Genomic DNA, 13493 nt, shown 5'->3' on the forward strand with positions numbered 1-13493 from the left:
ATTTCCTAACATTGCCCCTGTTAGGAAATTCTACTTTACGGAGAGGGTGGTGGATGCCTGATGTGAGAAAAGGTGTTGATGATGTCTTTTAAATTCACGTCCTCTAACCGGTGGAGAAACAAAATTCAAGTGTGAGCTTCTCTTATGTCTATTGGTTGAGAAAGAGAAAAGGTCAATTATATATTTAGGGAATAACCGAATAGTACCTTAAAGCAAAAACATCCAAACTTAAACTTCACACGGCAACCAATGCAGGAGTCGGTAGGAAGGAGTTACATGGTCGAACTTCTTCAACCTAAAAATCAGCCTGACCGTCGCATTTTGCACCAGTTGCAACCAAGTTGCTGGCCTGTAGCAGGTGTCCTTCATGGAGAGCAGGATACAAGCCTTCACGTACCTGCTTACTTCCCCAAGGAATTATATTGTAGAAAAGATATATCAAAACTAGGGGTTCTCAACTCAGCCAGTAAAATATGTAAATTGCTTTGATTTTAACCACATAGAAAAAGCGGTATATCAAGTCCCCCTTTACTATCTCCATTGTATGTAGAGAATGGCACGGAGACCAATGTTTTCCCCATCCCTGTGGGAACTCATTTTCCTGTCCTGTCCCCACAAGTTCTTTTCTTGTTCCTGCCCCATTCCGTCAAGCTCCGTCCTCCTCTGCACAAGCCTCGAACCCTTTAAAATCCTAAGCATCAACGTTCTAGAGCTCAGATTGTGATGTCATAATGCCTCATTCCACCAATGCCTAAGCTCCGTCCTCCTCTGCACAAGCCTCGAACCCTTTAAAATCCTAAGCATCAACGTTCTAGAGCTCAGATTGTGATGTCATAATGCCTCATTCCACCAATGCCTAAGCTCTGTCCTCCTCTGCACAAGCCTCGAACCCTTTAAAATCCTAAGCATCAACGTTCTAGAGCTCAGATTGTGATGTCATAATGCCTCATTCCACCAATGCCTAAGCTCCGTCCTCATCTGCACAAGCCTCGAACCCTTTAAAATCATAAGTGTTCGAGGCTTGTGCGGTTAAAGCAGAGCTTATAGGAATGGGGCACTGATAGGGACAGTGACAAAACTCGCGGGAACGGAGAAATTGAGTTCCTGCAGGGATGTCCCCATGTCATTCTCTAATTGTATGCAAATCTTTCTCATGCATATTCATTGTGTGGGTATCTATAAACCTGACTGGCTAGATGAGTCTTGAGGACTGGGTTAAGAACCGCTGATGTAGACTGAGGTAGTGCTGTGGCAGTCGGAAAGTGACGAGCATGCACTCAAAAACTTTTGAGTATATTGTAAACTGGACAAGCTTCCGGCACAGGCTCTATCAATGATGTTACCCAAGCTGTGAGGACATGTATCTTGCTATCCACGGAGAATACCTGCTATAGGTAAGTAACAACTTTCCTTGAATTTTGCAAGCTATATTCTGGGTTTTTCTCAGCACTGGCTTCTGCTCCCTTGCCATATCTCTCTCTCTCTCTCTCGTTTGTATGGAGACAGTAGGATCTTCTCCTTTTATTACAGACAGGGACATTGACAGAGGATGGACTGGACACATGGGGCTTCCATTTGGCGCAGGATGGCCGGTGAGTGATTTAAACACTTTCTTCTCCCTTTAAACAATGGTCTACAAAATCTTCAAGTTTATTTATTATTTGATTAATCGCCTATTCCAAATTCTAAGCGATGTACAAATTGGTAAAATACATTATCTAAAATAGACATAAAATAGACCTACATAAATCAACAAGGGGATAAGTTACAAAAAAAACAACTAATTAAGTTAAGACATGAATACAATAGGGAAGGTAGGATAGAAATACAATCTTGGAAAGGAAAGAGTCAACAATTAAAGGTTAAACACAACAGGAATGGAAGGACAAATAAATAGGTAAGATAAAAGTAAAAATCTTTGCACTAACGTCTCTGTTTACAAGACTTCTATGCTGTCCTGTGTAACTGAGAAGATCTGCAACCTTAGGAATTCAGAATATGTGCATCAGTTCTATCAGTGCCTGTCTTTCCAGTTCCATAAAATGTTTGGCCACTGAAAAAATAGGAAATTGTAAGACATTCTTAAGTTACCTTGGTCTTCTGCAGGTTCCTCGTGGCGCAACAGGATGTCCGTGACAGCAGCCTGGTTCGCTCGCACTTTGTGGTGGCCATGGCTTCCTGCCACTCGCTGACCACCATTGACGGGAAGATCTCTGGAGATCCACTTGATCTGAAAATGTTTGAAGCCACTGGGTGGGTGAGTCCCAGATGTGAGACTTAACCGCTGCCCATGCTATGCTTTTTCTGTGGTGGAGCAGAGTGGCTGGGGAAAGTCTATGCTTCTGCTGCCCATGGATATTTTCTATGGTAGAAGCTGTGTCACATTCGCTGCTTTGTTCCTCCCATCACCCCTCAGATCCTGGAAGAACCAGCAGTAGAGGAGACGGCGCTTCATGACCAGATCCTCCCTACCGTTGTACGCCCAGCGGATCAAATTGCTGAGATTACCTCCTTCGAGGACATGGTGAGAGGTTTTTCAGATAAGGCCGAAAGTCTTATAGATTTTACAGAAAATTATTTTCTTGAAGTTTCATAAGTTACAGTATTCCACCAATTTTACAGCATATCAGAAATGTACATATCCCTACAAACTTTGCAATTTTTATAAACTTATAAAGCTCCAAGACATTTAATCCTAGAAATGAGAGAGCTGTTTACTCTTAACCCTTTCAGGACCATAAGGATCGTAGGCCAATTTTTGTGATTTTGACGACATTTTTATGGTAAAAAGGGCTTGCAGATGCCAAAAAATTGATTTTTTTTGTGAAATATCATTATTTTTATTTAAAAAATCACACTTCTGGCTTATGGACAGTGTGGCAAGTGAATCTTCTCGTCAATCTGGCAACGACGCTAATGGATGAGTGTCGGAACCAGTTTGTTTACATAAAGGCAGTATCCTATGGAATCCGTACATATCAAATTTAGAACTGTAGACTATCCCAATCAAAATTTATAGGATTTTAAAGTTATGGGACAAATATGTCCCTTGGTCCTGAAAGGGTTAAGGGACTAACTCTGAGGAAACGTGGTCTTATATTCAGGTACTGAAGGATTTTTCCCTGTCTGTTCCGATGGGCTCACACTCTACCTGGGGCAATGGGGGATTAAGTGACTTACCCAGGGTCACAAGGAGCAGCATGAGATTTAAACCCGCAACCTTAGGGTGCTGAGGCTGTAGGTCCAACCACTGCACCACACACTCCCCTGGTTTTTGAATGCATCACCCCATGTTAGGGGGAAAAGAAGAAATAGTTTTTGCCCTCTGTGGTACATTTAGTTTCGCCTGGCTTGCAGCGAGTTGTTGAACTATTAGCAAAGGGTGGGTTGGTCATGAACTTGTGTGTGCAAAGCCTGGCTTTTGGCATTGCAGGCCCTTTTCAAATTTTGTGTGTTGTTTTTTTTTTTTTTGTCTTTCAGGAAATGAACGAGATCATGGTAAGTGTCAACTTCAGATCTATTTTTCTATATGTTTGTTTCAGTGCATTGGCTGCTCAGCCATTTCAGTACCGTTCATGGGCAAGTACAGCAAAACGGCTGATGCTCAGCGGAAAGGAAAATATTTAATACAGTGGTGCCTCGTATAACGAACGCCTCGCACAGCGAATGCTGCGCACAACGAACTTCATGTCTTGCTTCCTACAATGAACTTCGTTTCACACAACGAAGTCGCCCGAGCTGCATCCTTCCGCGCAGGCACTGCGCTTAACTGCCCTCTCTCCGCCTGGCTCCCTGTGCAGTGGCGGACCGTCGGCTCGCAGGGGCCCGGCGCCTACTGCTGACGCGTTGGGGGGGGCGGAGCTACTCTCGCCGCTTCCCCGATGCTAGAAAAAAAAATGAACAGTTAAGTCCCAGTTTTTGCCGCTGAGACTCTGCCCTCTCTCACTGTAAAATTAGACTCTACTTAGTCTGTCTTTAAATTTAAAAAATGTGTGTTGTTTTAAAAAACAATTATGTTTTTAGATGTATCTAAATAAAAATAATAACAAAAAATTTATCTTTTTTTATGTCATCTTAGCATATTTTATGCTACAGAACGAATTATTTTTTTTAACATGTATTGTTATGGGAAAACGCGTTTCACATAACGAACTTTTCGCATAACAAACTTGCTCCTGGAACCAATTAAGTTCGTTGTGTGAGGAACCACTGTATATAGATATTCTTTTTTTTAATATTATGTAGCATTGGAACTCATTGCCATCCCACATTCGTCACGAGACATCAATTGATAAATTTAAGGCTAAATTAAAAACTTTCTTATTCCAAGACGCGTTTTCCTGCTCCCAAATATAATTTATTCTTCAATACCTCAACCGCTTTTAGGAAGCGATCCCATTCCTTATGCTTCATCCTTCCCTTTCCAAATTTTTTTTTTTTTAATTGAACTATGTATTTTTTCCCCTTCCACTTCTTTTCCCTACCATCACTTTCCAGTATGTCCAGTTAAAGTCTAAATGTTCACCATCCCCCTTCTTTTTCTTTTCAATTATTTTGTATATTGTATTAATTTTATTTTTTATCTTATTTTAACTTGTAAACCGGCCAGATATTTGCTGATAGTCGGTATAGTAAAAATTTAATAAACTTGAATCTTGAAATTTAAAAAAAAATCCCTTCATTAACAAACATAAGTAGTAAGATGTACATTGGGCCCATTATTTTAGCTTTAATAAAACAACTACAAAAAATTGGAAAAAAACCCTACATTAATAAAAATTAGTCAAAAAACGTATCCACTGGGATCTTTTATTTAAATTCTGTAAATGTACAACTAACTCAACACGTCCAGTGTTTTGGTACCTATATGGTACCTTCTTCAGGAGTCTACAATCAAACAAATATACAGTATTTGATATAAGTATTACATTACATTACATTAGGGATTTCTATTCCGCCTGTGCCTTGCGGTTCTAGGCGGATTACAATATAGAACATATCTGGGATATTCCAGTAGAGTTACATTTCAGGGTAAGAGTAAGTTACAGGAACAGTGATGAGTTATGATACTACAATTTCACAGAAGATAATACATATAACAGAAGATAATGCATTTTACAGAGGTAATACATGTCAACTCGATCGGTTAAATCGGGTGTAGTGTAGAAGAATTACAGTACATTCTAGATCACAGATAGAAAGATAATATAGGTGGGTATTTCCGAAGTCGTTGAATTGGGAGCTCATTAGGTGGTGGTTAGATTGATGGGAGATATTTTTTGAACAGTAATGTTTTTATTTCTTTGCGGAACTCTTTTATGTCTGTTGTTTTGGTCAGTAATTTTAAGATGTCAGAGTCTATTTTAGCTGCCTGTGTCCCCAGGAGGTTGTCGTAAAGTTTCTTGCGACGAGTACCGTTGAGTGGTGGGTAGGTGAAAAGGTTCTGTGACAAGTATATGTGACAAGATGCTTCCAGATGAGTACACAAAATATATATAACAATATATGTCCAGGTAAAATGTATTTGAAATGGAAGGAAATAAATAATCGTATCAACACAGTTCCTGCAGTAATTTTCTCATTCCCCATCAGGTGTGGTATCTTTGACACCCAATATTTTATATTTTCATATTTTATGTATGTAGTTTTTATTTTTATTTTTTTAAATTATATTGATATGATTATTTTATATACTTTATATTTATTTCCTTCCATTTCAAATATATTGTTATATATTTTATGTACTTATCTGGATGCACCTTGTCGCATGTACTTACTTTTTTTATACCTATGTCAAATACTGTATATTTGATTTTAGATTCCCTAAAGAATTTCGATCATTATTGCTTACTGCCTCTTCTTACAAATACTTTAGAATTCAACTGAAAACTTATCTTTTTTCAGAATATTTGATTAAATAATCTATTTTGTTCTTAATGATTTTGTTCATTGTTTATAGTCTTTTGTAAACTGCGTTGAACTTATGGTTACGCGATTAATAAGCATGATATGTTATGAAGAAGGTACCAGGTGCCAAAACGCTGGCCGTGTTTGAGTCAGTTGTACATCTACAAAATTTAAATAAAAAATCCCAGTGAATACATCTCTTCATCCCTACGTTTTTTTGTTTTTTTTTACAGCCTTATTAAACACCACTGTAGCATAAATATAAGCCTGCAAGCAGAAGGTGTCCCTGTTTTCATCATCTGCATTACACCTGATTCCTGCCCCCTGTGCCTTCCCTATCGTAGGTTCTGACTGTGAGAGGGGTAACACTTCACCTCTGAACCCGATTGCACTTTACCTTGAACTGCTACTGAAAAGGTGCGAGCTAAATCCCTCTCCCTGAACCCCAGAAGCCAAGATCAATGCACATGTGAGCATCACTGGCCTATGGTTGGGACTGAACACCGGCTGGCTGCAGAGCTATTTAGGGGGGCACTAGAATCAGTTCCCTCTTCCATGGATGACGTCAAGGAATGCAAATTCTCAGACTCCCAGTGCAGTGTTTCTTGAGACTTCCTAATAGGTACACTTAGCCAGCTGAGTGTTCAGGATTACCACAGCGAGTATGCACAAAATATATTTGTATATACTGCAGACCCATTATATGCAAATGTGTCATGCATATTCATTACTAGACTAATCAGCTGTACCTCCAGGTAAAGGCTGATTAAATGTTTGCAGTGAAGATCTCAAAAGTACACAACGGATTCTGCTACTTACAGCCCCCCCCCACCCCTTTCAATCCATTTATGTATGTGCTGTGGATGAAATGTAGTCTCAGCTGAGCCCTGTCTGTTGCTCTGTATTTGCTTTGTGCAGAAAGGTGGAGGGTGAAATTTAGCCGCTTGTTGTCATGCATGCGTTTTGTTCTTTAAATTCTCCCAAGACTTTAATGGAAGAAACAACTAACTTGCTAGTCACACACGCAAGGACTAACCCCGGCGGCACATTCTGTAGCAGAACTTGCTTATCCACTCCTACTGAGCTGAAATTATATTCATGCACCTTTCTAACTTTACATGCAACATTCTTTAAATTAATCCCCGTGTATAAAAATGTTTCATCACGAATGTTGTGTCAGCCATGGTCCCCGTATAAAATTAGGTGTCCAACTTTACACTTGGGTGCTCGGTTTACAGAATAAGGTCAATTACGCGTGCAATATCTTCTACTATAATAAAACCCTAAGTGCGCATGCGCGATTCAAACTTCATGATCCCTGCGTCTGTGATCCATAGCTCAGTGCCAGTAGAACGAGCCTGTGGTGGTTTTCTAGCTCCTACTGAGCATGCAGAGTTTGAAATGGCGACCACGGACACAAGGAGGCGGAGAACACGCCGGCGACTCCCCTCTCCCGCCCTCACTCACTCACTCTAAGAGGACCACGCAACGGAAGCAGCCGCGGTTTGGGAGCAGGTATTGATGGACAGGGGGGAGGTAAAACGAAGGGTGAAGGGCTGCTGCTGGACAGGGGGGAGCAGTGAAAGGGTGCTGCTGGACAGGTATTGATGGACAGGGGGAGCAGGGAAGAGGTGCTGCTGGACAGGGGGGAGGTAAAACGAAGTGAGAAGGGCTGCTGCTGGACAGGGGGAGCAGTGAAGGGGTGCTGCTGGACAATGGGGAGGTAAAAGGAAGGGAGAAGGGTTACTGCTGGACAGGGGGAGCAGGCAAGGGGTGGTGGTGGTGGACAGTTGAGGAAATAGAGAGACAGAAAGAAAGACAGAAAGCGGCCAAGGAGAGAGACAGAAAGGGGGAGCAGTGAAGGGGTGCTGCTGGACAGGTATTGATGGACAGGGGGAGCAGGGAAGAGGTGCTGCTGGACAGGGGGGAGGTAAAACGAAGGGAGAAGGGCTGATGCTGGACAGGGGGAGCAGTGAAGGGGTGCTGCTGGACAATGGGGAGGTAAAAGGAAGGGAGAAGGGTTACTGCTGGACAGGGGGAGCAGGCAAGGGGTGGTGGTGGTGGACAGTTGAGGAAATAAAGAGACAGAAAGAAAGACAGAAAGCGGCCAAGGAGAGAGACAGAAAGAAAGACAGACAGACAGACAGAAAGCGGCCAAGGAGAGAGACAGAAAGAAAGAAAGGCAGAAAGCAGCCAAGGAGAGAGAGAGAGAGAGAGAGAGAAAGAAAGAAAGACAGAAGACACACACATTAGTCTAGCACCTGTTAATGTAACGGGCTTAAAGACTAGTAATTTAATTAGCAGCAGTTGGCTGTTATGTGTAGAGCTGACCGTCAATATTTTAGAAACCGTATGCGCTATTTCTGTCACACGCAGGTTCTAAGGCGGGGAGAGGTATTTCAGAGTAGCAGAATAGCCAAGGGAGGGGCTTCAAGGGCCTAGGCCCCCTCGCCTACCGCTGGGCCCCCTCTGCTTCAATGACTGGTGGAGATGCTTAGCCCCGCCAGCTGAAGAAATCTCTTCCGCACATGCTCAGTTCAGCAACTGAACTGACTGTGTGGGAGTGCCAACATCAGGAGCTGAAATGCACTGCTCTGGCAACACAGACGTCCCGCGTGGAGGCGATCTCTTTGGCTGGAGGGTTTTTGGCACCCCCACCACCAAAGATATGCCTCTGTTGTAGCAGGAGTCGGGGTGGGGAAGAATAGCTGGCTCTTTTAGATCAACTTGTCCATGAAGTGCTAAAATAAAATGAAGCCCTGCCTCGCAGAAGTGCTTCATTTTTATTTTAGCGTCTTCACAGACAAGGTTTTATCCGTATTTATTGTCTATTTTTTATACCATTGAGTGAATACCGACTTGGACCCCTGAAGAAGGCTTTTTGCCGAAACATGGACGTCAGTTATTCAGAAGTGAATATTATTTTATTGTTGATTTTTACTTTTATTTGACTTGTCCTAGTAAACGCCTTGTCAAGAGCATGGCATTCCACAGTCTTTTCCTCCTTCTGTTCTTTGAACTTCCGTTCTTTGACTTTGGAACATCTGGGCCTTTGCTTTCGTCTGCTCCTGTTCAGTATATTGAAAATGAATGTCAGCTTCATAAGGAATTGGAAGCTTATAATTTGCGCTCAGTGAGCAACATCCCAGTGTCTAAATTTCAGTGCCATTTATTTAATTTATCCAAGTTTGTACTGCTTGACTATTTTTACGGTTATAATTGCCTATTGCTTGTGGTTGACTTATCTGTTGTTCACTGCCTTGGGTGAATTTCTTCAAAAAGAAAATAAATAAATTTCATCCTATCAAAGAGAGCACTGGAGATGGGGAACCCATGGCTCTGAAAGCAAGGGGAGGGCGTTTTAGGGTCTTTGTCCTTTGAGAGGTTTTAATCCCATGATTCTTTTCTTTGATCTGCCTACAGAAGGTGTACGAGGTAGGGATCATCACTCAGTTCCCCTTCTCCTCTAGTCTGCAGCGAATGAGCGTGGTGACTCGAACTCTGGGGCAGAAGAGACTTGAGGCCTACATGAAGGGGGCACCTGAAACTGTGGCAGCCCTCTGCAAGCGAGAAACGGGTAAGGGGCTTCCCATTTTATGGTAGCGGGCAAAGGGAGTTCATGGAGCAATGTGTTCTCCCAGAAGCAGGAAGTGCTGACAGGTTCTTGTGTCTCTGCCTTCCTTCAGATAAGCACAGGCTCTCTTAGTTCTGTGGCTCAGAGGGTGTCGATTGGGTGTGTTACTTGCTATAAGCAAAGTTCTCAAGAAGTTTCCCCTTCTCCTGATTCTCTGGCTTTATAATTTTAATTCTAAGATAAGTAAATTAAGAAGATCTGGCAACAATTTAACTGTAGATAATAGTAATAATCATTTTATTCTTATATACCGCCATACCGAAAAAGTTCTTGGCGGTTCACAACAAGGTGAGCTAATCCATGGAATACAGATAAAATACAAATTAGAATAATGGACTTAAAAACAGATAAAGACAGAACGCATTTACAATATAATGCAGAAAATACCGGCATGGCAGGGAAAGAAGTAATACATAGAACAGATCAAATACATCAAGTTGAATCTAAGGAACTTGATTGAAAAATCCTGTATAAGAAAATGGAATATTGTCGTCCTGTTAATATGAACTGGTCAACTTTTAAGAAGCCAGATGGGTCCCTCTTTAAGAAACTGTATGTCTGATATGCTCACTCCTACTGTCTCTTAAATGTATGTCCTGCTACAGTAATGCATATGGCTTCTTCCAACTTTCTGACTGGTCTCTGGTTATGGGTACTAAACAAATAGAAGATCTCTAATTAGAAAACGAAGGATGTAAATTAAAGAACTAAGGCCGGCATTGGACAGACCTACACGGTCTGTGTCCCATATATGGTGACTCAGTGTAGGATGGGTGGGTATCATTGTGAACTCCACTAATATGGAACAGGAGGATGTTACTGGCCAGACTTTATGGTAGATGTCCTGCAAACAACGGGATGGTTGGATAGGCTGGAGTGAGCTTGGACGGCAACTTCAGCATTTGGAGCCTAGGACAATATTAGACTTAACAGTCTACGGCCCAGAAATATCAAAGAAGAGACAAGTTAATCTAATTATGTATTTTTAATGAGTAAAACTTATGGGCAGACTGAATGGACCGTTCAGGTCTTTATCTGCCGCCATTTACCATGTTTCCTGGCAGAAACCCAAAGAGTAGCAACATTTCAGAGCTGAGATTGTGATGTCATAATGCCTCATTCCACCAATGCCTAAGAGCCAACCTCAGCAGTGATGTCACAATGGCTTGATTAGATGGCAACTTAGTTGGAACCTAGGACAATACCAGGTGGACTTTACAGTCTACGACCCAGAAATATCAAAGAAGAGACAAGTTAATTTAATCATGTATTTTTAATGGGTATAACTGGTTGGACCGTTCAGGTCTTTATCTGCCGTCGTTTACTATGTTACTATGTAATTTAGATCAGGAGATTTTTCCTGAAGAAGCTGGTCATGTCATATAGTAACCCCTATGATTAAAAACAACAAAGAATCAATTACTTCAGTGGCCATTTATAGACCTATTGCATTAATACCCCTCTTTATAAAACTATTGAAGAATTGGTTAACTCTCAATTGCAGGATGGTTTGGACTATTTCACTTTGCTACGTGATTCTTCATCTGGCTTTAGGTCTTTTTTACAGCACTGAAATAGTTCTGCTGCAGAATCTGGGCTCCTTCCATTTATTCCCAAAGCATCTGAAAACTTGACTATTCTCAAAAATGTAAATCTCGCTACCCTCTTTCTAATCCTTCCTTATATTAAAGTTCCTCCATCTTTATGGAAAGGATGCGGCATATAAATTTAAGGCTTAGTTTAGTTTAGTCCAGGAGCCCTAGGATTAGCACTTGCACTATGAGTTTGAATTTTTCGTCGTTTTAAGTATTTTCGGATTTGTCTTAAGTTGCGCATGGTTGCGAATGCCTTCTGAACCGTTTTGCTGATTTGAGGTTGCGTTAGAAGGCATATTACATTACATTACATTACATTAGGGATTTCTATTCCGCCATTACCTTGCGGTTCAAGGCGGCTTACAAAAGATTAATAAACGGGGGTTACAATGGGAGAACAATTGATTTACTAGAGAGGTAAATAGTAGATCTTTTGACATTTCTCGGGTTGTTAAGAGTAAGGCGGCTTACAAAAGATTTAAAAGGGGGTAACAATGGAAGCACAATTGTCATTACTAGTGAAGTAAAGAGTAGATCATTTGTCAATTTTAGAGTTATTAAGAGTACGAAAAGTTAGGGCTGCATATGTGATGGCGTTTGTTATGGTTGGGGTTTTATTTCTTTCTAGAAGTAAGAATTTGGTTTGTGGTCTCTCATTAGCCATTAAACTTTCTTTAAATTAAGAGTTAAGCTTTTTACCCCCTCCCCCCCCCTCCTTTTACAAAACTGCTATAGAGGTTTTTAGTGTAGGCCAGTGCACTGAATGCCCTGCGCTGCTCCCAACACTCATAGAGTTCCTATGAGCATTGGGAGCAGCACAGAGCATTCAGCTAAAAACCGCTATCATGGTTTTGTAAAAGAGGGGATTAGTTATGCTGACGATATTACAAGAATAATTCTGGTTGCCTACTTGTCCACTTTAGATCTATTAAGTATTGAAAGGGTACTGACGACAGCAGAAAGTTGGATGTCGGAATTTAAACTGAACCTGAACAGGGAGAAAACTTTTATCAGTCAGGTTGTATTTTGATGATTTTCCTTTTCCGTTATTAGGGCAATCTCTTGTACTTAGCATTTTACATGAGTGCAATATTCTCGTGCTTAGTAGGTGCTCAAAAAAAATTTCAAAGACTTCGGATTATGCAAAATTCAACAGGTTGATTTTTTTTTAATTGTCAAAATACAAATATATCAGGCCTTATTATCAAAAGCTGTACTGGCTTCCAGTAGGGATGAGCACGTTTTTCAATTGGGCTGTATTTTTTATAAAGCTTTGAATGGCTTACTGCCAAAATATTTAGTTGATGCATTTTTGTTTGCAACTTTAGAATATGTTTCACCTATTACTTTCCCTTCAGTGAAAGGTTGCTCACACCAAAGATACTTGTATGTTAGCAGGCAACTTTCTTACCAAGCAGCTCTTTGGAACTCTTAATTTCAGCCCCTACTTGTTAATTCTACTTCTTTTATGCACTTTAGAAGGTTATTAAAAGCTGAATTATTTGTTAAATATGTTAATGATTGCATTGTTTTTATAATTTGAATATTATGTATTTTCACTGATAATGGTCAGTTGTTGGGTTTTTTGGGGGGGATTGTACATCTCTTTGTACTGAAAAGTACTTCAGGAGGCTTTTATAGCTTGGAATCTTATTCTGAATATAGAAACTATTGTATTTCCCAGTATCTTTCTATTTATAATTTGTAAACTGTTTGAAACAATGGTTAGTTTAATTGATAAGGAGGGTGTGATACTTGCAGGCATGGTAGATGGGATTAGTCTCTGGCTTCTTTGTCCCACTCAAGCAGCCTATCTTCTTGATAAACAATCCAGTCTGGCTGGATGATTAAATGTATGCGAATTCTGTGCAGGAGCCCAGAATTCTGCATCAACATTCCAGAGTCAGATCGATATAATTTCCCATAGGCCTTTGCTGACATGGGTTAGGGCCACCAAAACTGCTGATTGCTAGCAATAGCTATGGTGACAGTTATGTTCTGTAATTCCTCTTTACAGTTCCAGAGAACTTTACCCAGGTCCTGGAGACGTACACCCGCCAGGGTCTGCGAGTAATAGCTGTAGCACATCGCTGGCTGGAGCCAAAACTCACCTGGCACAGAGTGCAGAACATCAACAGGTATCTCTGCCCTCCTCCCCTTTCCTTCCCTATTTCTTTACCTCTCTTTCTACTTTGTTTGTTCCCTCCCTACTTCTGCCTTTGTAACTCCATCTCGAATACTCTCGGATTCAGGAAACTACATGTACCCAAGTAATAAATAGAGGGTAATTTTAGAAAGGCTTTCTGTGTACAAGGCCAGGTCTTAAAACGTAATTGTATTTATTTATTTAAAAAATT

General features: G+C 40.9%; 1 protein-coding gene across 3 annotated transcripts in view; it reads left to right on the forward strand.

The window, feature by feature from the left end:
- Positions 1–13493, forward strand: part of LOC117350195 (probable cation-transporting ATPase 13A3) — a 127331-nt gene that overhangs the window by 59761 nt on the left and 54077 nt on the right. For all 3 annotated transcript variants that reach the window (XM_033924291.1, XM_033924293.1, XM_033924294.1), the window contains exons 14-19: positions 1531–1592; positions 2107–2257; positions 2417–2524; positions 3481–3498; positions 9331–9484; positions 13154–13274. In XM_033924291.1, coding sequence (XP_033780182.1) covers positions 1531–1592; positions 2107–2257; positions 2417–2524; positions 3481–3498; positions 9331–9484; positions 13154–13274 — 614 coding nt within the window. The remainder of the gene's footprint in view (positions 1–1530; positions 1593–2106; positions 2258–2416; positions 2525–3480; positions 3499–9330; positions 9485–13153; positions 13275–13493) is intronic.

This window comes from Geotrypetes seraphini, chromosome 16 (genome assembly GCF_902459505.1).
Source record: "Geotrypetes seraphini chromosome 16, aGeoSer1.1, whole genome shotgun sequence".
In the NCBI taxonomy this organism is placed as follows: Eukaryota; Metazoa; Chordata; class Amphibia; order Gymnophiona; family Dermophiidae; genus Geotrypetes; species Geotrypetes seraphini.